This window comes from Phocoena phocoena, chromosome 3, assembly GCF_963924675.1.
Source record: "Phocoena phocoena chromosome 3, mPhoPho1.1, whole genome shotgun sequence".
In the NCBI taxonomy this organism is placed as follows: domain Eukaryota; kingdom Metazoa; phylum Chordata; class Mammalia; order Artiodactyla; family Phocoenidae; genus Phocoena; species Phocoena phocoena.
This window is the reverse complement of record NC_089221.1, coordinates 117,815,375-117,842,447: the sequence shown is the minus strand read 5'-3', so window position 1 is coordinate 117,842,447 and position 27,073 is coordinate 117,815,375. Positions and strand designations below refer to the sequence as shown.

Below are 27,073 nucleotides of genomic sequence, written 5' to 3'. Positions count from 1 at the left end.
TGGCCTAATCTACATACATCTCAATTTAGCAGCACAAATTAAGCTATTTGTCAAAATGCTAAAACCATACACGAAATCTGCGCGTTGTGCTGTGTTTGGAAGAATGTGGAGAAACAGGGCAGGCCTATAGGTCACGTGGGGAAGATGTACTCTGAATCGGAATCCTGGATATTTCGGGGGTTGCCAGCGCTGGAGAATGTTGGAAAACCGAGCAGCCAGACTCATGCGCAGGCGCAGAAGGGAGGGGGGAAATCAAACCGTCAAGGAGAGCCCTTCCCCCATCCTCTTTCCGGCCTTCTCCCACTGCGCAGGCGCAGGAGTGAAGCAAGATGGCGGCCCCCGTGGATTTGGAGTTGAAGAAGGTAAAAGAGGGTCTTGAGCAGGCAGAGACTTTTTCTTTGGAAGCTAAGGGGACTGTGTACAAGAATATCGAGTGAGACTCGAGTTCTGCGGAAGGCTCCAGGGAAATGGGGAATGGTTTCCCAGAGTCCTAAGGCGGGACAGGGTCTCTTTAGGCTGGAGTCGGGGGCGAGCTGCTCTTTGCTGGGTAAGAGCCGGTTGCGCTGGGCCTGGTTAAGTCTGACGGGCCGATAGCTCTTCTATTCCCTAGTTCCGAGTTCCAGAGACCTTTCGTTGAGCTTGGAGTTTTCAGTTCCATAGTGAGGCCTGAAGTGAGCGTTTCCAGCTGGAGCCCTTTGAGACGGCTGCCCGAGCTGAGGCATCTAATTCTGCATTCTAATTTGCTTTGAAAAAATCCAAGTCCAACCTGTGTTTTTAGGCCACTTCTTCAATCCCATACCTTGTAAGGTCGCTACATACAGTTCAGTTAGGTATTCTCATAGCAGTGTTCATCTTAGGGCTTTGGTCTTAGCTCCCCCCCCCGCCCCCGTTTTTATTTAAAGACTTGTCAAAAAAGAAACAAAGTTTTCCAGATAAAATCGGTATCAGAAGGAATTGGTTTCTCTTTTCAAACAATTGCCTATAAATGTGTTGTTACTCAGGAACGTTTTCGCAGCTTAAAGAGTTGTCGGGATTCCTAGACTTTACCTACTTTAAACCTATACTTTTCTAGAAAAGGAAACAGTTTCAGAAAAGACTCAGACCAAGGTTGGGACTAGAATCCAGTATTCTCTGCCTTACTTCCCACCTTTTGACCATTAGTTTTGGTTCGTTAGAAGAGCAAATTTTACTTAAGGCTGTCTCCTGGTCAACCTCTGCTTAAGAAATAGGACAGCTGAAATAGCTTTTCCACCTAATACATGAAGCTGTTTATTATTGCTCTGAGGATTTATGTGTGTGTGTGTGTTGCTTCTTGTTTGAAACTTGTACCTTTAGTCCTTATGTGGTCTCTAGTGCTGTAATATCTTAGCATTAACAATATACCAGCTTCCTTAGCAAACTGTGTCTTAAAGTGTTATAAAAGTTTACGTTTTTTTTTCTGTTAAAAGTTCAAATTTAAGTTAGGGTTTAGTGAAAGAGCTAACAATAGAGTACAGCTGTGAATGGACTTACCGCTCAGTATTATTTGAATTTGTTGCTAGGAAACCTGTGGACAGTGAATGCAAACTAAGAAAATGATTACAGACTTAAATTGGGTAGTTTTGACAACCAATGAAATTAATTGAAAAAGAAACATGTTTAAAGGTCTTCTAATATCTTTATAAGGTTTTTTTTTGGTGGGGGCTGGGGGCGCGGCAGGTGGAGACTAGTAGGAAACTTTAGGCACTTCCTTTCCCCCCAAAATGAATCTTTTGAAACCTTACTAGTCGGTGAGAACAAAGTGAGAATAAAAATTAAGTAGTAGCTTTTGCTGTGTATTGCAGCCGCAAATGTTATTATTAAGGCATAAATTTGAGAGCATATGAAAGTCATTCTAGGCACTTCATGAGTATCCAAGAAACTTTTATCTTTGAGTAAGGGTACTCAAGTGTCAAATTTGGCTTGGTATGTGCGTATGAAGATCATGATGCAATTCTTCTAACAATGTTTTGAAATTCTTGTTTTTCTCTTAAAATATTCATTTTCTGAGTATTACTGTAGATAGTAGAATAGAAAGATTCCTGAACTAGAGGTCAGAAGAAATGGATTTAAGTACTTGCTTTTCCACTTAGTAGTTGTTCAGCCCTGTGCAAGTCATTTATATCTCTTTAAAACATTTAGTTAATTTGTAAACTGTGGTGGTGAAACTGCCATCCCTAACTCAGGATTACTGAAAAGAGTAAATGAGACATTTATTATATCTGTCAGTATTCTCATATTAATATTCACATGTTAATATTTCAAACAAATGTGGGAAAGTACTTTACACCTAGCTGTGTAATACAGATGTAGTGAGTTGTTACATTTATGTTTCTTGTTTTGGATCTCTGGGTTTCATCCTGTGACTGTTGCATTTAGTGCTTTTATTACTCCTCGGATACTTGCTACTTGATATGGTTATTATTTACCTTTGTTCTGCTTCAAATAGGTTGCATCTTCTGAGGACTGAGTAAATTCAGTACAGTTGACCCTTGAACAACACTGGTTTGAACTGCGGGGATCCAGTTGTATGCAGATTTTTAAAAATAGAAAATACTAGAGTACTACACGATGTGTAGTTGGTTGAATCCACTCGGTAGAACCAAGGATACAGAGGAACTGCTGTATAGGAACTGCCACCTATAAATTAAACTTGGATTTTCAACTGCACGGAGGGTCAGTGCCCCTAATCACCGAATTGTTCAAGAGTCAAATGTATTTAGCATAGTGGCTTGATTGTTTACAATTATATTGATTTTTATTGATGTTTGCTGTGGTAAATTTCACAGCTTTGTCTCTGGTTAGCAGGCTTTATTTTAATATATTTAGATTTGACTTAAATGTTTCCTGTAAAATGTTGCACCTACTAAATCACGGACTTATTTTTTAGGCTTTCACAGAGCTTCAAGCCAAAGTGATTGACACTCAACAGAAGGTGAAGCTTGCAGACATACAGATTGAACAGCTAAACAGAACGAAAAAGCATGCACATCTTACAGATACAGAGATTATGACTTTGGTAGATGAGACTAACATGTATGAAGGTGTAGGAAGAATGTAAGTAAAGTATATCCTTAAGGGGATTATCTTCAAAGAGGTTTGTCTGAATTAAATCATAGAGTTTGTTCACTTTACAACTTGCGTTAAAGTATCATAGTAGCTTTAAAGATCACCTAGTCAAATATCTTCTTTTTTTAAAAAATGAGAAACTGAACTCCAGATAGATGTGTTTAATTTTAAACTGTGAAGTACATTTTAAAAATATTTATTCCCTGTTCTTCTCTCCATGCTTAGGTACTTAAGTGTGTAACTTCAATGATAAAGATATGATTTGTTGTGAAAAAGATGTTTATAGTAGTTTCATGTGTGAAGATTTATTTAAGTAGTTGTAGTTTTAACTTCCCCTTCCCTACCTAGTTGTTATTAGTCACACAAATCATAAATCTTTTAGATGTCTGATCAGGTTGTAGAATAAAAATAAACATTCAGTTGTGATTTAAATATACTCATTCTGTCGAACATGAGAAATCTAGTAAATCAACTTACCTTTTGTTTGTTCTAATTATTATATATGATTAACCTCCTACACTTCACTGTTTTTCTTTTAAAAAAATACATTACCCTTCTGAGAGAGAATAGATCTGCTTCATGTTCTCTAAGCAGTAAATAGGAATGGAAAACCCCTTAACAACAGGTCACATTCCATTACACTGAGCTAAAAGGAGACTTTTTTTTTTTTTTTTTTAGGTGGGGGAGGTACAGGAGGAGGGTTTTTCTGGAATTTGGTCTCTGATTATTACTTAGTAAGTGGACCATTAAGTTTGGAGCTCTTTTAGTTGGAAAGGAATTTGACCTCAGTCTAGGATGACTTGTTTTGTGATTGATTTGAAGGAAGCATGGCATGTGTAACATTTAGTGATGACTTTAGAACGACATCATGAGAAATAGACCCTGCTCATGACTAGCTAATCCATATCTTTCTGGAAAAGAGATTGATTATGACAAACTGTTCTTCTGATTTGCTTTCTCAGAATAAACAATACACCACAAATAAATTTTATTGCTGGAGTTCATGTTTTTCATTTTAGCTTGTTTTAAAAGGAAGATAATCCCAATTTGAGAGTTTGTTACTGGGACACAAAAGAATTGGGATGAGAACAAAGTAGAACCCTTGAATATGTGTCTATGTAGTATGAAGTGCATTGTTGGCATTCACTACAGGATAATTTTATCTTTAGTTTGAATATCCTTAGGTCTTAAAACAGTAATGCTAGCTTTTCGAGCATGCTTGTTGATATGTTGCACCTGGATTTCATTAGCCTTTGTTTGCAACAGCTAAAGAATTTCTTTTTCCAAAACAGAAAAACTTTTCTCTTTGGCCTTTTGATCTACAGTGAAGTTCTAATTTTTAATTAGAATACTTTCATTTATTAAACATTCTGCAGAAATGATAGGAAGTTGCTTTTTTTGCATACTGCCCAAAGTGCTACATATGGGTTGTATTCACAAAGAATTTTAGAGTTTAAAGGCTGAGATATGGTTTTAAATTTGACTTTTGTGCTTTCTGCCTCTCACTGGGATTTGTAGGGGCATGTAAGGTAAGTAGTGTTGTTGGCTAGAGTATTAGTGCCCTCAGGAAGAAAAGACTTGCTGAGTATTAGTCTGGTCATGAGGATGTTCTCTTTCTTGATGCTAAACCTGAAATATCTATTTCTGAATTTATAGTCTTGAGTAATTTTGAATTGTGATTCACTTCTTTAATTCTAGTGTTTACCTTCATTTGTCTTTCCTTTTCCTTTTTGAGTATTATTAGGGAATTCTAATTGGAATACTAATTCTTCCCAAACTTGTTTTAAAACCAAGAATTAGGGGCTTCTCTGGTGGCTCAGTGGTTAAGAATCCGCCTGCCAATGTAGGGATTACAGGTTTGAGCCCGGTCTGGGAAGATCTCACATGACATGGAGCAACTAAGCCTGTGTGCCACAACTACTGAGCCTGCGCTCTAGAGCCCATGAGCCACAACAACTGAGCTGGCATGCCACAACTACTGAAGCCCACGCGCCTAGAGCCCGTGCTCTGCAACAAGAGAAGCCACTGCAGTGAGAAGTCCGCGCACTGCAATGAAGAGTAGCCCCTGCTCGCCTCAACTAGAGAAAAACTGGTGCGCAGCAATGAAGACCCAGTGCAGCCAAAAATAAATAAAGTTATAAAAAAAAAAAGGCACCAAGAATTATGAAATCTAAAACATTACATTTTTGTTTTAGAACCTGCAATAGATTTTTGCCATTGCTGAAATTCAGGCCTCATTGTGTCTTGCCTGGACTGAGAAGCTATAGCTTCTTTTTTTAAAAAAATATTTATTTAATTTATTTATTTGGTTGTGCCGGGTCTTAGTTGTGGCAGGCAGGTTCCTTAGTTGCGGTTCAAGGACTCCTTTAGTTATGGTATGTATGCTCCTTAGTTGCGGCCGGTGGGCTCCTTAGTTACGATATGCAAACTCTCAGTTGCGGCTTGCATGTGGGGTCTAGTTCTCTGACCAGGATTGAACCTGGGCCCCCTGCATTGGGAGCATGGAGTCTTAACGACTGTGCCACCAGGGAAGTCCTGAAGGTATAGCTTCTTGAACTGTTCTTTCTGCCTTTATTCTGTTGGTCCAAAAGCTTTCTTTGCACATCTGCCAGACATCTGCCAGAGTTGATCATGTCATTATTTCTCATAAAATCCTCTGTTCACCCTTGGTTGCCCACGGAATAAAATCTAAACTTGTTAGCCTAGCATTCACTGTCATTCATAATCAGTTCTTAATTTACCCTTCTAGCCTCAAATCCCACCACTTTCTCTTCCCAGGCTGAGGATAGCACATAAATTTCATCTCGTGGACTTGCCTCCTTCCATTGATTTTGAGTTATCTGTTGAGAAGGAGTTTGAGTCTCATGTGGACTTAAACATGCTTTAATTGATCAGTGAGGTCTGTCATGGGCTGAGGGTAGAAGAGCAGTAGCACATGTACCCAAAATTGTTATCCCTACCCTTGCCACGTGGGTTTCCTCACGCATGCCATGTTTTTGTGCTTTCTTGATTTTGCTCCTTCTGTCCTTCTTGGCCTGCAGTATCCCACTTTCCCTTGTGAAATTCTCATCTTTCAAGATGTAGCTTATCTTCTCGGAAGATTTTTCCATCTTGCCTGGCAGATTTACTTACACTTTCCTGGAGGATACCAGAGCTTTTGTTCCTCTAGCTAGTAGAGCACGTGGGTGGCAGTATGAGGGTAGGGGGCAGAACTTGATTGAGTTTGAAATGGTCTGGTTTTCCCAACTAGATTGTCAGCTCTGTAAGACCATATACATATTTATCTTTGTTTCCTCAGTTCTCAGTATAATGTCTGGCACAAAATAGGTGTTAAATGCATGTGGATTTGAATTGAATATGATTCTCTCGCCTAAAATAACTGCATTTTCTTTTGGTTCTTTAGAAAGAAAATGTTTAGGAAGTGTCAGAGACTTAAGAATTGGAGTTTATTATGCTTTTAAAATATATGATTCAATAAAGGTGAAATTTTAAAAGTAACATATATATATATTTTTTTCTTTTTCTTTTTTTTTGGCCGTACGCGGGCCTCTCACTGTTGTGGCCTCTCCCGTTGCGGAGCATAGGCTCCGGACGCGCAGGGTCAGCGGCCATGGCTCACGGGCCTAGCTGCTCCGCGGCATGTGGGATCCTCCCGGACCGAGGCACGAACCCGCGTCCCCTGCATCGGCAGGCGTACTCTCAACCACTGCGCCACCAGGGAAGCCCTAAAAGTAACATATATTTTGATTAAGGTCAAAGGAATTGTTTCTGACCAAAATTATGTCCTTTGATCTGACAGAATTAATTCTTTATTAAATCTATTGAGAAGGTTGACAAATTCTACATGTCAACCAGTTGCAGAGATAGTCAGAACTGACAATATAGAAAAACCCAAGCCTTCAGGATTATGCTGAGGGCAGTATAATTTTTGGAGAATAAAAGCTATTCTGTGCAGAATAATATCAATACAATTGTATATTTTACCTTACTCATCCTCACATAGGATGAAAGTCAGATTTTTCATTTTAGGGTGTGTATTTAGGTTACCAAATCATTTCAAGCCCATATGCCTTTCCCAGTCATAAGCATGGAGAAAACTGGTACTGTTAAATACCCCTTATATATGGCTATTTTTGGTTTAAAACAAGGAAAATCAGGCTACGGGGTAAGAGATGATAAATTGCTATATACTGTAAGCTCTGCATATTCATTGCTCAAAGCTATATTCTATCCAGTCTCTTGGCATGTTGCCAGCACATTTTAGTTCTCTTACTTCATATTCTTTGGAGAGGCTGTTATGTAGCCTGATACTACTACCACCAATTTCTAGTTTTGCTACTTAAGCTGTTTGTGAGCTGACCTCACCATACCGCTTTAAGAACTATGATGAAAGTTACAACTGTGGAATGATCTGTCTGAATAGTTGGAAGTGTTTGTCTTCATCTTTCTAGCATGCAAGGAGGGAACAGATCTCAAATAAATATTACATGAATGTTTCTTGTATTTTTTTTTTTTCATGAATAAGAACCAGCTTGTAATCGTTTATGGGAGTTTTCTTCCTTTTTCCTTTGCATAGTAGAAGATAAGAGTATTTTTAAAAGTTAGAATTACATTTGAAAGAACACATAAATGACATTTAGTCATGCTGGTGTTTGAAAGGCCCATCATCAGAATAAAGGTCAAATTTATTTTTATTAACAATAGGTATGATCCAGACCCTGATTTGATATTAGTTACATTATTCTAATATCCTTGTGCTTGAACATTACATAAATAACATTTCTTCTTTCCAAAAGAGATAAATGAGGCTTTTTATTTTTTTAATATGGGAGGAACTTGAGTAGATTAGCCTTTGAGAAGAATGATTAGTGCCTTTTTAAAACTTGAACCTAACTAAAAATAACTTTGTACCATATTTAAACTAATTTAGAGGTATGCCACCATTCTGTGGATATTTTTTTACATTTAAGGAACTAAGAATGAACAATGGTATAAATCTACCAACTAGATAAGTGTCTAGCAATGCAGAAATTGCTGTTTGGGAGCGGTGTTGCTATTTCTACTTGTTGAAGTAATTTGATGGTTGATCTCTAATGGTTGAAAGATCCAGAAGTATAAAACTTAAGATAAATGTGGCACAGGTAGAAAATGAAAATAGTAGGTATATTTCTGATAGGTAACAAAATTTAAAAAAAATCTAAATAATCGAGCAACTTTTCAGCTAGTTAGGATGTAGAAATCTGAACTCTTTGTGACAGTTTGGTTGAACTGCCCTTTGTTTAAAATGTCATGTTGGTTTTGTTGTGATTTTAATTGTTAGTTTGAATATTGACTTGTAATTTGAGTTGTGACATTTAGAAAAGCCAAGATGAAACATTTGCAGTTGCTCTAGGTTTAGTTATGTTAAATATTAATCAAAAGGGGTATAATCATGCTACCTCAAGTTTTGCAACCATTTTACAATTTCATATTGATGTAGAGTTGGTATTCCAGTCAATTCAAGGTCATTTTAATTTTATTTATTTACAATTTTTTAAATTAAAAAAAAATTTTATTTATTTTTGGCTGTGTTGGGTCTTTGTTGCTGCACGCGGACTTTCTCTAGTTGCAGCGAGTGGGGGCTACTCTTCATTGCGGTGCTTGGGCTTGTCATTGCGGTGGTTTCTCATTGCTGTGGCTTCTTGTTGCGGAGCACGGGCTCTAGGCGTGCAGGCTTCAGTTGTTGTGGCTCGCGAGCTCTAGAGTGCAGGCACAGTAGTTGTGGCACACGGGCTTATTTGCTCTGCGGCATGTGGGATCTTCCTGGACGAGGGCTCGAACCCTTGTCCCTTGCATTGGCAGGCAGATTCCTAACCACTGCGCCACCAGGGAAGCCCCTCGAGGTAATTTTAAAGCTGAAGATATAGTTGTACTATATTTCATTCCTAATAAACAACAAATCTTGGTGTAGTAAATATTAAGTATTATTGATATTATAGTAATAATGGTTTATATTGTTGTTCTCACTAGAACCAAGTTTAGATATTTTATTTAATGCTTACTGTAGGAGAAAAAAAATGCAAACTACTTTTGCTGTGAGAGCCACACAGCAAATTCGAATTTATAAGCTCCTTTTACTCTCTTTGAAAGTATTAATCTGTAGTTTACAGTAGAGAAAATGAAGCAAAGATAAAATAATTTTCAAAGGTAGGAAGAAATTTTTTTAGTCATTTTTTAAGATTTATTTTAAAGGAAGAGGAGTTTTGATGTTGAGCTGCTTTTCCTAATAGAATGTGATCCAGCCTTCTTGTATTTTTATAAAGAGCCATATAAAGTCATGGCTTTCATTGCTCAGAGTCCTAAGGGGAAAAAAAACAACTTTTCCTGGTGTGCAGGGAAAATGACTTCAGTTTTGTTGATGCTGAGCATGTATATAACCCCAGCTGGGCATAGTCTCCTCTTCCACAGATGTGGTACTCTAGGGAGAGGAGATTTTTGAGTAATATTCTTAATTTCTGTAAGCTGTCAGTGATTTAAAAACTTGGTGTTCGTTATAACTGTGATTACTGCTGTGTAGAATGACATCACTGGTTTTATGGCAGGGGAAGTTAACAAACATTTGCGTAGGAATTACATAGCCATTTTTCTTTTGCAGAAGAATACTTTTAATAATTCTTTCCCTTCTTGCCCTCCCATGTTCTCCAGAATCCAAACAATCTCACTGAAACACAGGAAATTAATTTCAAAAATGTGTCAATTAGGAGTTTATTATAAGAAAAGAAAAAGAAGTCTGTTAAACTTACCTTGGGATGTACAAACATGCTGAAATAAAATTTTTAAAAAAAGTTTTTTTTAATTTAATGTGTCTTTGTTGTAGGGTTGCTTAGTTTAGGCTAGAACTTGTTTAAATGTAATTGATTCATTTTGTTACCATTACTTGGAGGAGTTTCCTTGTGCATTTCCTGACATCAAAAGGCCTGACTTTTTTTTTGATCTGCTTTTGTTGCATGAAAGTAACAATCAACAACACAAGAGGATAGTGCAGTGTATTCCAATTGGTGATAAGCAAGAATTAATGTAGTTAACTGAGGGAAGGGTAAAAAAATTACTTTGTTGTTCCTATGTAAATAAAAATAAAGATAGTAGTAATCTTGAACTTTGTTAATTCACTGGGTGAATTTCTCTGAAGTGAAAAACAATCAATTTTAAGCTGTACCAAGAATTTTGTGATTTTAGCTGCCACTTATCTCATAATGGCAAATTTAGGAACAACTTGCTATCTAATCTGTTTGAGAGAGGACTGACATATTCATGTCAAGGAACATAGTCTGGGACTTCCATGGTGGTGCAGTGGTTAAGAATCCACCTGCCAATGCAGGGGACATGGGTTTGAGCCCTGGTCCCGGAAGATCCCACTTGCCACAGAGCAGCTGAGCCTGTGTGCCACAACTACTGAGCCTACGCTCTAGAGCCCGTGAGCCACAACTACTGAGCCCACGTGCCTAGAGCCCATGCTCCACAACAAGAGAAGCCCCTGCAATGAGAAGCCCGCGTACCGCATTGAAGAATAGCGCCCACTCACTGCAACTAGAGAAAGCCCGCGAGCAGCAACGAAGACTCAACATGGCCAAAAATTAAAAAAAAAAAAAAAAAAGGGAACATAGTCTGCTTAATGAAACACCCAAAAGGAACTCAGAAAAAATATTGACTTAAAAGGTAAGAGTCAGTCCATATACATCAATACACACTTGGTAATGACTTATTGGTATTCTTTTCTTTCTTATTACTTCTATCAGGAATTGCTGTGAATTGCAAATATCCTTTGCCCAGATGGAATAATTAGGATTGCAGTGTGTTGCATGTACCATTAGTGCCTGTGGTTTTGTTTTTGTTTTTTTTTGTGGTACGTGGGCCTCTCACTGTTGTGGCCTCTCCCATTGCGGAGCACAGGCTCCGGACACTCAGGCTTAGCGGCCATGGCTCACGGGCCCAGCTGCTCCACGGCATGTGGGATCTTCCCGGACCGGGGCACAAACCCGTGTCCCCTGCATCGGCAGGCGGACTCTCAACCACTGCGCTACCAGGGAAGCCTGTGCCTGTGGTTTTGTGAAGAATGTATACCCACTTTAATTTTAGATTTCAGGTTTGAATGGACATGTCTGGGAGAATGTTATCTCATTGTTCTGGCCAGAAACTCTCATTATCAACTCTTGTTCTAAGATCAGTTACCTTGAAATGGACAAGATTACTTGGAAGACACTATCCCTTTGGCTTTGAAGAGGACTAGAATATTCTTGTATCAAAATTTGCACAGCAGCAGGAGCCCAGTATTGAAAATGTATCTCTAAATAGATAAGAGCATGACTGCCCTAAGCCAAGCCTTTTACATTGTTTGGCTCAGGGTAAAAAGATTTGGACCACAGTATGCATCCTGTATGTGTGTGTCTGAGTCTTTTGCACTTGTGCCAAAATAGATTTATATTTCTCTGTGACTTTCTGCTTTTGTACCAAGAGTATTCTGTTTGTGTCCTTCAGTACTCATTGGATAGTAATTTTTTATTATCCATTGGTTCTCATTTATCCAATGTTATATTTTAACCTACTAGGAAAATAAAGATCACATCTTGGAAAAACTTGTAGCATAGCTTGATGCTTATGTGTGGAAATGTTTGGAGTTTGATGAGGCCAGAGTAAAAGTGGTAAACATCAGAGGTGATTATTTACCAGAATGCTTAGAATACCAAGTAGTCACCAAAAATAAATGTCATGTTAAAATAGATTAACATACTACTGTTTCTATTTCAAGAGTAATAGTTTGATTTAAAAATACACAGTGATTTTTAATTAGTACAGATTGAACCTATCAGTATGTGAGTTACTCATCTAGAACAAGGAATGTTTACATGGAATTGGCTTCCTGAAGGGGCCATGATTTTTTAAATAATTATAGTAAATTCCCAGTCCTCATCTTATTTGACTTAGAAGCATTTAGTCCAGTTTATCTTTCTTTCCTTGATGCACTCTCTTCCTGTGGCTTCCAGGATACCACCTCTTGGTTTTCCTCCTATTTCACTGGCCAGTCCTTCTCAGTCTCCTTTACTGTTTCCTTTTCTTTCCCGTTTCCAAATATTAGATTGATCTTGGGCTCAGCTCAGCCTTTGGATTTTTTTTCTCTTTTCTTGTATATACTCAGTTCCTTAGTGATCTCATCCAGGCTTATCTCTTTAAATGCTTTTTTATATACTGACAACTGGCAGAGTTTTATCTTAGGTTAGAACCCTTCCTGAACTCCAAGTTGCATATATCCACCTGCCTCCTTTACATCTACATTTGATGGTCTAATAGGCATCTCAAAACTGACTTGACCAAAATAAAATTCTCATTAGTTACAAATTAACCAGTTCCTCCTTCAGTCTTTCTCATTTCAGCAAATGGCTTTTCTTTCTTTCCTTTTTTTTAAAGGCAGTTGGAATGATGGTTGGAGGGAGGGGAACGATTTTAATATTTATTTATTTATTATTTATTTATTTATTTTGGCTATGCTGGGTCTTAGTTGCGGCATGCGGGATCTTCGTTGCGGCATGTGGGATCTTTGTTGCGGCATGAGGGATCTTTAGTTTGTGACATGCGAAATGCTTAATTGCGGCATTCATACGGGATACAGTTCCCCGACCAGGGATCGAACCCGGGCCCCCAGCATTGGGAGCACGGAGTCTTACCCACTGGACCACTAGGAAAGTCCTGCAAATGGCTTTTCTATCCTTCCAGCTCTTTCAAATCTTGGAGTCATCCTTTTTTTTTTTTGGCTGCCTTGGGTATTAGTTGCGGTATGTGGGATCTTCATTGCAGTGCGTGGGCTTCTCTCCAGTTGTGGCTCGTGGCCTCCAGAGTGCATGGGCTCTGTAATTTGTGGCATGCAGTTTCTCTAGTTGAGGTGCGAGGGCTCAGTAGTTGCAGCGCGTGGGCTTAGTTGCCCCATGGCATGTGGGATCTTAGTTCCCTGACCAGGGATCAAACCCATGTCCCCTGCGTTGGAAGGCGGATTCTTTACCACTGGACCACTGGGGAAGTCCCTTGGAGTCATCCTTGACTCCTCTCTTTCAGTCTTACGTTCAGTCCATTAGCAAAGACTCCATCTTTAAATTTTGCCCAGAATCTGAGCATTACTTGTTACCACCCTGGTCTAAACTATCATTGGATTGCAGTTGCCTCCTAACTGGGCTCCCTGCTTCTATCTTTACACTTTATAGCTGTTCTCAACTGAGCAGAGTGACTCTTTTAAAACAAAATCCAGATCACTCTAGTCAGAATCTTCAGAGGACTTTTAAATTTTATCAGTGAAAAAGACAAGGGCTTTTGTATTTTCTGGTTTTTCTGAATGAAGCCACCTTCTTCCAGATGTCTGTATGGCTTATACCTTCTCTTCCTTCTGGTCTTTACTAAATAGGCATTGAGGCCTTTCGTGACCACCCTATTTATTTATTTATTTACTAATATATTAAAATCTTTTTTTATTGGAGTATAGTTGATTTACAATGTTGTGTTACTTTCTGCTGTACAAAAAAGTGAATCAGTTCTACATATACAGTATATCCACTCTTTTATGACCACCTTATTTATTTATTCATTTTATTTATTTATTTTAAATTTATTTATTTATGTATTTATTATTGGCTGTGTTGGGTCTTCGTTGCTGCATGTGGGCTTTTTCTCTAGTTGTGGCGAGTGGGGGCTACTCCTCTTTGCGGTGTGCAGGCTTTTCATTGCGGTGGCTTCTTGTTGCAGAGCATAGGCTCTAGGTGTGCGGGCTTCAGTAGTTGTGGCATGTGGGCTCAGTAGTTGTGGCATGTGGGCTCAATAGTTGTGGCTCGCAGGCTCTAGAGCACAGGCTCAGTAGTTGTGGCGCACGGGCTTAGTTGCTCCACGGCATGTGGGATCTTCCTGGACCAGGGCTCGAACCTTTGTCCCCTGCATTAGCAGGTGGATTCTTAACCACTGTGCCACCAGGGAAGCCCTGTTTATATTTTTATCGTTTAAATTTTATTTATTTTTCTATACAGCACGTTCTTACTAGTTATCTATTTTATACATATTAATGTATATATGTCAATCCCAATCTCCCAATTCATCTCGCCACCACCATCTCCCTGCCACTTTCCCCCTTTGGTGTCCATACGTTTGTTTTCTACATCTCTGTCTCTATTTCTGCCCTGCAAACTGGTTCATCTGTACCATTTTTCTACGTTCCACATATATGCATTAATATATGATATTTTTCTCTTTCTGACTTACTGTGTGTGACAGTCTCTAGATCATCCATGTCTCTACAAATGACCCAATTTTGTTCCTTTTTATGGCTGAGTAATATTCCATTTTATATATGTACCACATCTTCTTTCTCCATTTGTCTGTTGATGGGCATTTAGGTTGCTTCCATGACCTGGCTATTGTAAATAGTGCTGCAGTGAACATTAGGGTGCGTGTGTTTTTTTTTTTTTTTGTGGTACGCAGGCCTCTCACTGTTGTGGCCTCTCCTGTTGCCGAGCACAGGCTCCGGACACGCATGCTCAGTGGCCATGGCTCACGGGCCCAGCCGCTCCGAGGCATGTGGGATTTTCCCGGACTGGGGCACGAACCTGCATCCCCTGCATCGGCAGGTGGACTCTCAACCACTGCGCCACCAGGGAAGCCCACATGTGTCTTTTTGAATTATGGTTTTCTCTGGCTATATGCCCAGTAATGGGATTGCTGGGTATGACCATCCTATTTAAAAGTAGTATATACATACTTCCACCTCCCATCTACTTGCCTCTTGTACGCTCTGTTTTTTGACTTTACTTTTCTCCTGGCACGTATAACCAATTGGCCTACTATAGTACTAATTATGTATCTTTCTTAAGTCAGCTTTATTGAGCTATAACTTATATATAGTAACATGCATTCATTCTAAGAGTAGAGTTGGATGAGTTTTGACAAATGTAACCACCTCTCCAATCATGATATAGAACATTTTCATCACTCTAAAATGTTCCTTATTGCTTTTTCCAAGTCAGTCCTCCACTCCCCCAGATCCTGTTCTAGGCAACTGATAATCAGATTTGTCACTGTAGATAATTTTGTCTATTTTAGAACTTTATATGGAATATATAAATAGAATCATTATCATATGTACTCCTTTTGTGGCTTTTTTCATTAAGCATAGTACTTCCACGATTTATCCATGCTGTGCATATCAGTCCTCCTCAGGGACTGTATATTGGGCTTTAATTCCACTTCAAGTACTCTTGCCTCTGCACTCCTCTCTGTGTTTGCCAGCTTCATCTTCAGATTGGTTGCAGGAGTTCCAAGGATTTCATTCAGATGTGACAACATCCAGAGTTAGAAAGTATCATGTGTTTTGTGTCATTTCTGTGGGAGCAAAGAAATCTTTCCCAGAAGTCTTCAAAAGGACCACCTCTCACATTTCATGACAAGAACTGAGCTACATGCTTGGCTTAAATCTTGGGGGATGGAACTGCCATGAATGGGTAAGACCAATCAAGATTTACCACAGGATTCACCTCCCTGAGCCTCTTGACAGTGCAGGCTACCCAAACAAAACTGGGGCTCTGTCAACAAAGTAAGAGGAGCAGATACTGGGTAGCCAACCAATAGTGTCTGCTAAAATCATCAAAAACAATCATTGGAGTGACCAACAGTTCAGGGCTAGTTACATGAAAACGGGGTAAAATATTTAAGATGAATTACGGAGTTTAATCAGGGAGTACAGGTAGGAAGCTCTTGAAGTAATTCAGGAGTGTAGTAATAAGGGCAGAAGGTAAAGTGGCAGAAGTGGGATGGAGAGGAAAGAGGGTGAGTATGAAAGAAAGTAATGAGCCTTAGAGATAAATTGGGAATATGGGGACACAGAATAGCTGCAGGTTTGAGACTTAGGTAAGTGGGCAAGTGGTGATATCACTGATAGAGACTGAAATTGAAATGGGAAAACTGTAGGGAATGTTGGTATGGGCAGAAAAAGTGAGTTTAATTTGGGACATTGAATTTGAGGAGACATGGAACATACAAGTAGAAATGACCATTAGATGATAGTGTAGGTGATAGGGGTTGATAATATTTTGAGAGTCATTAGCCAGGTTGAAGCCTTGAAAATAAATGAGTTCTCAGAGGGACTTCGGGTACAAATAGCTTAGCCTAGAGCCTGCATAATGCTTGTAATATCGGTACTGGAAGAGAAGAGGAAGGAGGGTTTATGAATATAGGAGTTGATGAGGGGAACATGAATAGTATTGTACTAAGATGCAGCAGAATCACTCAGAGTTTATATTTGAACATTGCTGTGTTCCATAGATTTGTTTCAGGTTGTCTCCTGTACCCTTTTAACATGTCCCCAACCTGTTTGTTTGCTTTAATTAGTAGACTTTCTTTTTTAGAGCATAAGTTTTAGGTTTACAAGAAAATTGAGCAGAAAGTACAAAGAGCTCTCACATTCCCCCTCCCCAGTTTCTTCCTCTTTTTATATTTTGCATTTGTGTAGTATATTTGTTACAATTGAAGGAATATTTATACATTACGGTTAACTAAGATCCGTAGTTTATATTAGGATTCACTTTTTGTACAGTTCTATGGGTTTTGACAAATGTATGTTTTGTATCTACCATTACTTTATCATACAGAACAGTTTCACTGTCTCCCAAATCCTCTATGCTCCACATATTCATCCTTCCCTCCTCAAACCCCTCATCTTTTTATTTCTCTATAGTTCAGCCTTTTCTAGAATGTCATATGTTTGAAATCATACAGAGTAAAAGAGCATTTTTCATTACTTGCTTCTTTCACTTAACAATATGCGTTTAAGTTTCCTCCACGTCTTTTCATGTCCTTTCATGGCTTGATAGCTCATTTCTTTTTTTTTTTTTCCTGGCTACGTTGGGTCTTTGTTGTTGTGCATGGGCTTTCTCTAGTTGCAGCGAGCAGGGGCTACTCTTCATTGCAGTGCATGGGTTTCTCATTGCGTTAGCTTCTCTTGGTGCGCTGCACGAGCTCTAGGTGCAGGGGCTTCAGTAGTGGCAGCACATGGGCTTGGTAGTTGTGGCATGTGGGCTCTGGGGCACACAGGCTTCAGTAGTTGTCGTGTGTGGGCTTAGTTGCTTTGTGGCCTGTGGGATCTCCGGACATGGGTTTGATCCCGTGTCCCCTGCATTGGCAGGCGGATTCTTAACCACTGAGCCACCAGGCAAGTCCCTTTTTAAATTAATTAATTTATTTTTTGGCCAAGCTGCGTATGTCATGTGGGTCTTCGTTCCCCAACCAGAGATCGAAACCACATCCCCTGCATTGGAAGCAGAGTCTTAACCACTGGACCACCAGGGAAGTCCCAGCTCATTTCTTTTTTTAAAAAAAATTAATTAATTAATTTATTGGCTGCATTGGGTCTTCGTTGCTGTGCGTGGGCTTTCTCTAGTTGCAGTGAGCGGGGGCCACTCTTTGTTGCGGTGTGCGGGCTTCTCATTGCAGTGGCCTCTCCTTGTGGAGCACAGGCTCTAGGTGTGAGGGCTTCAGTAGTTGTGTCTTGCGGGCTCTGGAGTGCAGGCTCAGCAGTTGTGGCACACAGGCTTAGTTGCTCTGCGGCATGTGGGATATTCCTGGACCAGGGCTTGAACCCGTGTCCCCTGCATTGGCAGGTGGATTCTTAACCACTGCGCCACCAGGGAAGTCCTCATTTCTTTTTTATTTCCTGTTTTTTTTTCTCGGAGTGCTTTGTCTTGGTAGTTCTATTGCTATGTCTTTTGAGTTTACTTATTTATTTTAAAAATTTTATGGGAGTATAGTTGATTTACAGTATTGTGTTTCAGGTGTACAGCAAAGTCATTCAGTTATACATATACATATATTCATTTTTTTTTCAGATTCTTAGGAATGTTCCTTCCTCTACAATTTTTTGGTATAGTTTCAGAAGGATAGGTGTTAATTCTTCTCTAAATGTTTGATAGAATTCCCCCGTGAAGCCATCTGGTCCTGGACTTTTGTTTGTTGGGAGTTTTTAAATCACAGTTTCAATTTCAGTACTTGTGATTGGTCTGTTCATATTTTCTGTTTCTTCCTGGTTCAGTCTTGGAAGGTTGTACTTTTCTAAAAATGTGTGTCCATTTCTTCCAAGTTGTCTATTTTTTGGCATATATTCAATAATTGTTTGTAGTAGTCTTTTATGATCTTTTGTATTTCTGTGCTTGTAACTTCTCCTTTACCATTTCTAATTTTATTGATTTGAGCCCTCTCCCTTTTTTTCTTGATGAGTCTGGCTAAAGGGTTATCAATTTTGTTTATCTTTTCAAAGAACCAGATTTTAGTTTGATTGATCTTTTCTTCTGTTTTCTTTGTTTCTATTTCATTTATTTCTGCTCTGATCTTTATGATTTCTTACCTTCTATTAACTTTGGGTTTTGTTTGTTCTTCTTTCTCTGGTTGCTTTAGGTGTAAGGTTAGGTTGTTTGTTTGAGATTTTTCTTGTTTCCTGAGGTAAGATTGTATTGCTGAACATTTCCCTCTTAGCCCTGCTTTTGCTGCATCCCGTAGGTTTTGGATCAACGTGTTTTTGTTGTCATTTATCTCTAGGTATTTTTTGATTTCCTCTTTGATTTCTTCAGTGATCTATTGATTATTTAGTAACATATTGTTTAGCCTCCATGTGTTTGTGTTTTTTACAGTTTTTTTTTCCTGTAATTGATTTCTAATCTCATAGTGTTGTGGTCAGAAAAGATGCTTGATATGATTTCAATTTTTGTAAATTTACTGAGGCTTGATTTGTGGCCTAAGATGTGATCTATCCTGGAGAATGTTCCATGTGCAGTTGAGAAGAAAGTATATTCTGCTGCTCTCGGATGGAATGTCTGATGTGTCATTTAAGGCCTGTGTTTCCTTATTGATTTTCTGTCTGGATGATCTGTCCATTGATGAGAGTGGAGTGTTAAAATCCCCCACTATTATTGTGTTACTGTTGATTTCTCCTTTTATGGCTGTTAGCATTTGCCTTATATATTGGGGTGCTCCTGTGTTGGGTGCATATATATTTTATAATTGTTATATCTTCTTCTTGGATTGATCCCTTGATCATTATGTAGTGTCCTTCTTTGTCTGTTGTTACAGTCTTTATTGTAACGTCTATTTTGTCTGCTATGAGTATTGCTACTCCAGCTTTCTTTTGGTTTCCATTTGCATGGAGTACCTTTTTCCGTCCTCTCAATTTCAGTCTGTATGTGTCCCTAGATCTGAAGCAGGTCTCTTGTAGATAGCATATGTACAGGTCTTGTTTTTGTATCCATTCAGCCAGTCTGTGTCTTTTGGTTGGAATATTTAATCCATTTACATTTAAGGTAATTATCAATATGTATGTTTCTATTGCCATTTGTTAATTGTTTTGGATTTTTTTGTAGGTCTTTTTTAAAAATTGTATTTTTATTTTTGGCCGTGTTGGGTCTTTGTTGCTGTGCGTGGGCTCTTCTCTAGTTGCAGCGAGCAGGGGCTACTCTTCGGTGCAGTGCGCGGGCTTCTCATTGGGTGGCTTCTCTTGTTGCAGAGCACGGGCTCTAAGCACACGGGCTTCAGTAGTTGTGGCTTGTGGGCTCTAGAGCGCAGGCTCAGTAGTTGTGGTGCATGGGCTTAGTTGCTCCATGGCATGTGGGATCTTCCCGGACCAGGGCTTGAACCGGAGTCCCCTGCATTGGCAGGCGGATTCTTAACCACTGTGTCACCAGGGAAGCCCTGTAGGTCTTTTTTCTTCCCTTCCTCTTCTGTTCTTTTGTAGTTTGATGTCTATCTTTCATGTTGTGTTTGGATTGCTTTTTCTTTTTTATGTGTATATCTATTGTAGGTTTTTGGTTTGTGGTTACCGTGAGGTTTTGATACAACAGTCTATATATGAACAAGATTGTTTTTAGTTACTGGTCTTTTAATTTCAAATGCATTTCCAATATTCTGCATTTGTGCTGTCCTCACAATTGCTGGTTTTGATGTCATATTTGTGTGTAGATGATTTCCTGGCTTTATGTTTGCCTGTACCGGTGGCTTTTTTATTCTCAGTTTTCTTGTGTCTAGTAGTGGCCTTTTCTGCTTAGAGAAGTTCCTTTAGCATTTGTTGCAAAGCTGGTCTGGTGGTGCTGAATTGTATTAGCTTTTGCTTGTCTGGAAAACTTGATTTCTCCATCAAATCTGAATGAGAGCCTTGCTGGGTAGAATATTCTTGGTTGTTGGTTCTTCCCTTTCATCACTTTAAATATATTGTGCCACTCCCTTCTGGCTTGCAGAGTATCTGCTGAGAAATCAACTGATAATGTTATGGGAGTTTCCTTGTACGTTATTTGTTGTTTTTCCCTTTTTGCTTTTAATATATTTTTCTTTGTCTTTAATTTTTGTCAATTTGATCACTATGTCTCTCTGCACGTTCTTGCTTGGGTTTATCCTGCCTGGGACTCTCTGTGCTTCCTGGACTTGGGTGACCATTTCCTTTCCCATGTTAGGGAAGTTTTCAGCTGTTACCTTTTCAAATATTTTCTCAGGTCCTTTCTCTCTCTCTTCTCCTTCCGGGACCCCTATAATGCAAATGTTGTGCATTTAATGTTGTCCCAGAGGTCTCTGAGACTGTCCTCATTTTTTTTTCTTCTTTCTTTTTTCTGTTCCATGGCAGTGATTTCCACTGTTCTGTCTTCCAGCTCACTTATCCATTCTTCAGCCTCAGTTACTTTGCTATTGATTTCTTCTAGTGTATTTTTCATTTCAGTTATTGTATTGTTCATCTGTTTGTTCATTTTTAATTCTTATGGGTCTTTGTTAAACATTTCTTGTGTCTTCTCTATGTGCCACCATTTTTTCTTCTGAGTTCCTTGATCATCTTTACTATCATTACTCTGAATTCTTTTTTGGTTAAATTGCCTATCTCCCATTCTTCGTTTTTCTTCTGGGGTTTTATCTTTTCCTCGATCTGGGACCTATTCTTCTGTTTCATTTTGTTTAATTATCTGTGATTGTGGTTTGTTTCACAGGCTGCAGGGTTGTAGTTCTTGCTTCTGCTGTCTGCTCCCTGGTGGATCAGGCTGTCTAAGAGGCTTGTGCAGTCTTTCTGGTCAGAGGTACTGGTTCCTGCCCACTGGGTGGTGGAGCTGGGTCTTGTCCCTCTGGTGGGCAGGGCCATGTCATGGGGTGTGTTTATTGGGCACCTGTATGCTTAGGGAGACTTTAAGCTCCCTTTCTGCTGATGGGTGGGGCTATGTTTCCACCATGTTGGTTTTTTGGCTTGAAGCATCCCAGCATTGGAGCCTCCAGGTTGTTGGATGGGGCCAGGTCTTGGTGAGAGAATGGTAGCCTCCAGGAGGGCTCACGCCAATGAGTACTCCCCAGAACTACTGCCGCCAGTGTCTTTTTTTTTTTTTAAACCTTCTTGACCGTATTTCTTTCTTTTTTAAAAAAATTAATTAATTTTTGGTTGTGTTGGGTCTTTGTTGCTACGCATGGGCTTTCTCTAGTTTTAGTGAGTGGGGGCTGCTCTTCGTTGTGGTGCGTGGGCTTCTCATTGTGGTGGCTTCTCTTGTTGCGGAGCATAGGGCTCTAGGCGTGTGGGCCTCAGTAGCTGTGGCACGCACGCTCAGTAATTGTGGCTTGCGGGCTCGAGGATACAGGCTCTATAGTTGTGGCACACGGGCTTAGTTGCTTTGTGGCATGTGTGATCTTCTTGGACGGGATTGAACCTGTGTCCCCTGCATTGGCAGGCAGATTCTTAACCACCGTGCCACCAGGGAAGTCCCAACTATCTTTTAAAATGATTAACAATGAGAAAAACATGCCTTTTATATTTATCTTAATTTATTATTTCCAGTGCTTTTCATTTCTTTATAAGTTTCCATATGTTATCATACTCCTTCTGCTAGAACAGCTACCTTTAAAATTTCTTATGTATGTTTGCTAGAATACATTCTCTCAGCTTTTGTTTGTTTGAATTTCTCCTTCATTTTTGAAGTATATGTTCACTGTGTATGTAATGCTGGTTAATAGCTTTTGTCTGTCAGTATTTTGAAAATGTCATTCCATTGTCTTCCTTGCATAGTTTGTGACAAGAAGTTTGATGTAACTCTTATCCTTGTTTCTCTTAATGCAGTATGTCATTTTCTGGCTGCCTTCAAGATTTTCTTTTTAGTTTTAGTTTTCAATAATTTGGTTATGTTACATCTAGTTTTGTTTTGTTGTATTTATTTTTGTCTGGGTTTCTCTGAGTGTCTTGGAACTGTGATTTGGCTTCTTTTTTTCATTTGTTTTAGAAAATTCTTGTCCATTGTCTCTTCAGATGTTTCTCCATTTTTTTTTCTTCTTGTTCTGGATCTCTAATTACACATGTGTTAGACAACTTAATATTGTCTCTTATGTCTTGCCTGCTGTATCCTGTTTTTGTTTGGTTTGTTTTATTGGTTTTTACACCTTTTTTTCTCTTTGTGTTTTAGTTTGATTAATTTTTATTAACCCATCTTCAGGTTTACTTCACCTTTGCCATGTATGTAATTAGTAACACTGTAAATGAAATTCTGTGCTTGAGATTTTCTAGACCATAACTAGGTTGAATTTTTAATTTTTTATTTTAAAAATTATTTTTATTTTTTTTGGGCTGTGCTGTGTGGCTTGCAGTATCTTAGTTCCCCAACCAGGGATTGAACTCATGCCATTGGTAGTGAAAGTGTGGAGTCCTAATCAGTGAACCCCCAGGGAATTCCCTTATAGGGTGAATTTGGACCAGAACCCATGAGGAAGTCACCTTATGGTTACAAATTCTTAGGGGACATTTTTGTTTTTTCATTTTACTTACTACCAAGGTATAGACAGGCAAGTTTATTTTACCGTACTGAGAGACAAGTTGTTGTTGTTGTTGTTTTCACTCTTAGACTGAAGGTGGAACCCTTTAATTGAGGATTCTCTTAATAACATCACTTTGGATGCTGCCTAGGTTTTATCTCCTGTGTCTGTGCCAGTTTGGATACTGAAGGTCTCTAGGATTCAGCAGAATCTCTCATGGTGAAAACCAATTTATTGCTTTCTTACCTTCCACAATTTCTGATTTCACTTCATTTTGGCCCCTGTAGAATCTTTTTTTTTTTCTTCCAGTTTTATTGAGATGTAATTGACAAACAGCATTGTGTAGGTTTAAGGTGCACAGTATAATGATTTGACTTGCATACATTATGAAATGTTTGTCATATAAGTTTAGTGAACATGCATCATCTCGTATAGATACACAGTTAAAGAATAGAAAAAAATATTTTTTTCCTTGTGATGAGAAGTCTTAGGATTTACTCTATAGCTTCATATGTAACATACAGCAGTGGTAATTTTATTTACCATGTTTTATATTACATCCCTAGTACTTATTTGTCTCAGTGGAAGTTTGTACCTTTTGACTGCCTTTATCCAGTTCCCCTTCCCTCACCCCCTGCCTATGGTAACCACAAATCTGATCTCTTTTTCTGTGAGTTGGTTTGTGTGTTTGTGTTTGAAGTGTAATTGACCTACAATGCTATGTTACTTTCTGTTATATAACATAGTGATTCAGTATTTTAGTACATTTCAAAATGTATAGAAGTGTATTTCAAAATGTATTTCAAAATGATCACCAGGTAAGTCTAGTTACGATTTGTCACCATACAAAGATATTACATAGTTATTGAATATATCCCCCACACTGTACATTTTATACCCTTGACTCATTTATTTTGCAACTGGAAGTCTGTACCTCTTAATCTCCCTCACCTATTTCTTTCTTCTCCTTACCCCCCTCCACTCCGGCAATCACCTGTTTGCTCTCTGTATCTATAACTGTTTCATTTTTGCTGCGTTTATTAATTTGTTTTTGTTTTTATTTATTTTTTGTGGTACGCGGGCCTCTCACTGTCGTGCCCTCTCCCGTTGTGGAGCACAGGCTCCGGATGCGCAGGCTCAGCGGCCATGGCTCACGGGCCCAGCCGCTCCGCGGCATGTGGAATCTTCCCGTACCGGGGCACGAACCCATGTCCCCTGCATCGGCAGATGGACTCTCAACCACTGTGCCACCAGGGAAGCCCTGTTTTTAATTTTTAAATATACTTTTGGCTGCGTTGGGTCTTTGTTGCTGCTGGCAGGCTTTCTCTAGTTGTGGTGAATGGGGGCTACTCTTCATTGCAGTGCGTTGGCTTCTCTTTGTGGTGGCTTCTCGTTGTGGAGCATGGGCTCTAGAGTGCAGACTTAGTAGTTGTGGCACATGGGCTTAGTTGCTACACGGCATGTGGGATCTTCCTGGACCAGGGATCAAACCCATGTCCCCTGCATTGGCAAGTGGATTCTTAACCACTGTGCCACCAGGGAAGTCCCTAATTTATTTTTTAGATTCCACATATAAGTGAAATTATACAGTATTTGTCTTTCTTTGACTAATTTCACTTAGTATAACACCCTCTGGTTCCATTCATGTTGTCACATACGGGAAGATTTCATTCTTTTTAAAAAAATGGTTGAGTAATATTTCATCATATATATGTATATGTGTGTGTGTATTTATATATGTATATACATCTTACATCTTCTTTATCCATTATCTGTTGATGGTACTTAGGTTGCTTCCATATCCCGGCTATTATAAATAATGGTGCAATGAACATATGGGTGAATATATCTTTTCTAATTTGTGTTTTCATTTTCTTTGGATAAATACCCAGGAGTGGAATTGCTGGATCATATGGTAGTTCTATTTTTAATTTTTTTTTTTTTTTTTTGCCATACGCGGACCTCTCACTGCTGTGGCCTCTCCCACCGCGGAGCACAGGCTCCGGATGCGCAGGCTCAGTGGCCATGGCCCACGGGCCCAGCCGCTCCGCAGCATGTGGGATCCTCCCGGACCGGCCCATGAACCCACGTCCCCTGTATCGGCAGGCGGACTCTCAACCACTGTGCCACCAGTGAAGCCCTATTTTTAATTTTTTGAGGAACTTCTGTACTGTTTTCCATAGTGGCTGCACCAGTTTACATCCCCATGAACAGTACTCGAGGGTTCCCTTTTCTCCACGCTGTGAAATCTTTAATTTGTGGTTGCTCAGCAAAATGTTAAAGTTTTTTTTTTTTTTCATTGCTCTGGATGTCTACTCTGCATAATGCCAATAATAGAAGTCTTACTCAACCTTTCGCAATATGGATGTAGCATAAATTTTAATTGCTTCTTTACTAAGGGATTTAGGTTTTTGTTTGTTTTGCTAAAAAATTATGAAGTAAAAAATTTTTTTGCATGTTCTTTGGGCACACATGCAAGTAGTTTTCATCACCAGCGGAGTGAGGCAAAGGAGCAAGATAAGATCATTTTTATCTAGCCTTTTGTGTGCTACTTAATTTGCAGATTCTTTACATGCCACTAGAATATGTTTTCATATTCTAAAAATTTCCCACCCAAACAAAATGCATTATCATAAGCACATTGTTGTTTCTGAATAATCTATGTTCAGGTTACCATACTTTGGAAGTGTACCCAAAAACAGCATTGCCACTGACCCTAGATTGTGTTTTTGCAGGTGAACAACACTTTTTATATATGCTGAATCATTAGAAAATAGAAGTTATGTATCAGCCTGCAGGAGAGTTCAGAACACAGCTTCTGATGTTTCTCAAATAAAGAAAACCAAAAGCCATCATAAATTATGTTTTTCAGATGGCATAATTACAAATAAATGAGGAAATGAAACAGCAGGCTACATATCCTTGATAGTTTACAGTGCAGGGTCACATGGCATTGATTTCCAATGTAGAGGCCTTTTATCAATACAAAGCAGTGACTATTGTAGATTATATGATGCTGAGTATTAATAAGCATGTTTTGTGCGTATCTGTTATATGAAAATAATTTTTCATTTCATGCTTTAGTTTTCCTTTGTGGCATTCTGAACTGTGGAATCCTTTGTCTATCATTTGGCTTTCCATAAACTATCAGGCAGGATGTCTGTGAGAGTCTCTACTTTGAGAAGTAGTGTACATAATACTTATTTATCATGTACCACTCATAATTACATTATCATGATATATCCTTTATCTTCAAAATAATGTCTGAGAATTCATTGTCTTTTAACACTAGAAAAAGGTGTTTTCTAAAGACTTTTTCCAGAAATCCAAATGTTTCTGGGGGCTCTTTCCAATCCTCATACAATGTATCTTTGGCATTTTAAAAATTGAGAACTAAATTTTCTGTAATTTTTTTTGGTTTGAATTTTGTCTGTGTAATTATTCTTTGAGATAGACATTTGAATTTACTCCATACTCATCCTTGTTTAAAACTCTCGTGGCTGAGATGTCCTCAGGCTTGTAGATTGGCCAGCTTTGATGACATCTCTCTGGCCTTTGAAGTTGGCACAGTTCAATATAGATACCTCAGGGGTGTGTGGCCATGGAAAAACATGTTTTTGTTGTTGAGTGTTCTTGCTTTCTAGTAACTTTATTTTCTGCTCAAGGGATTTAGTATCTGTTCAGATACTTTATTTTTAAAGACCACATAAGTAATGACTTGACCTCTAATCTTAGCTTTGAAAATTTCCCAGACACTAATAAAGATAATGTCTGATGACCTATTATTTGAAAATACTATTCACTGGCCAGCAATCAGTGCTATTTAAAAATGTATATTTTACTCTGAAAATTATTTCCATGGCCGAAAGACTTTGTTAGTTAAATCATGCATGTAATGAGATGATGTTTAGTTTTTTGCTAAACTCTAAGTTATGTTCAAAGAGAAGAAACAGTCTGCTTAATTAATTGTATTTTTCGTTGTTGTTCTTTTTTGGAATCTGTTAATAACCCAGTTGGACAGTCCTGAAAGAGATTTGAGTAATTGAGATTTTCCCTTTCTTCCAGTGGAAGGGAAATATTTTAATTTACTTGCTTTAGGCTATAAAATAGTTTGCTCTTCCTTTGCCCACAGCAAGAATTATGAGCCTAAAGTCACAAAACAGATTCAGTATTAACT

At 38.8% G+C, this 27,073-nt stretch overlaps 1 protein-coding gene across 1 annotated transcript in view; it reads left to right on the top strand.

Annotated features, from left to right (window-relative positions):
• Window positions 1–309: 309 nt before the first annotated feature.
• The window catches only part of PFDN1 (prefoldin subunit 1), a 59,775-nt gene continuing 33,011 nt past the window's right edge, over window positions 310–27,073 (top strand). The window contains exons 1-2 of the mRNA XM_065874738.1: window positions 310–362; window positions 2,909–3,075. Of these exons, the coding sequence (XP_065730810.1) occupies window positions 330–362; window positions 2,909–3,075 (200 nt within the window). The 5' untranslated portion in view covers window positions 310–329. The remainder of the gene's footprint in view (window positions 363–2,908; window positions 3,076–27,073) is intronic.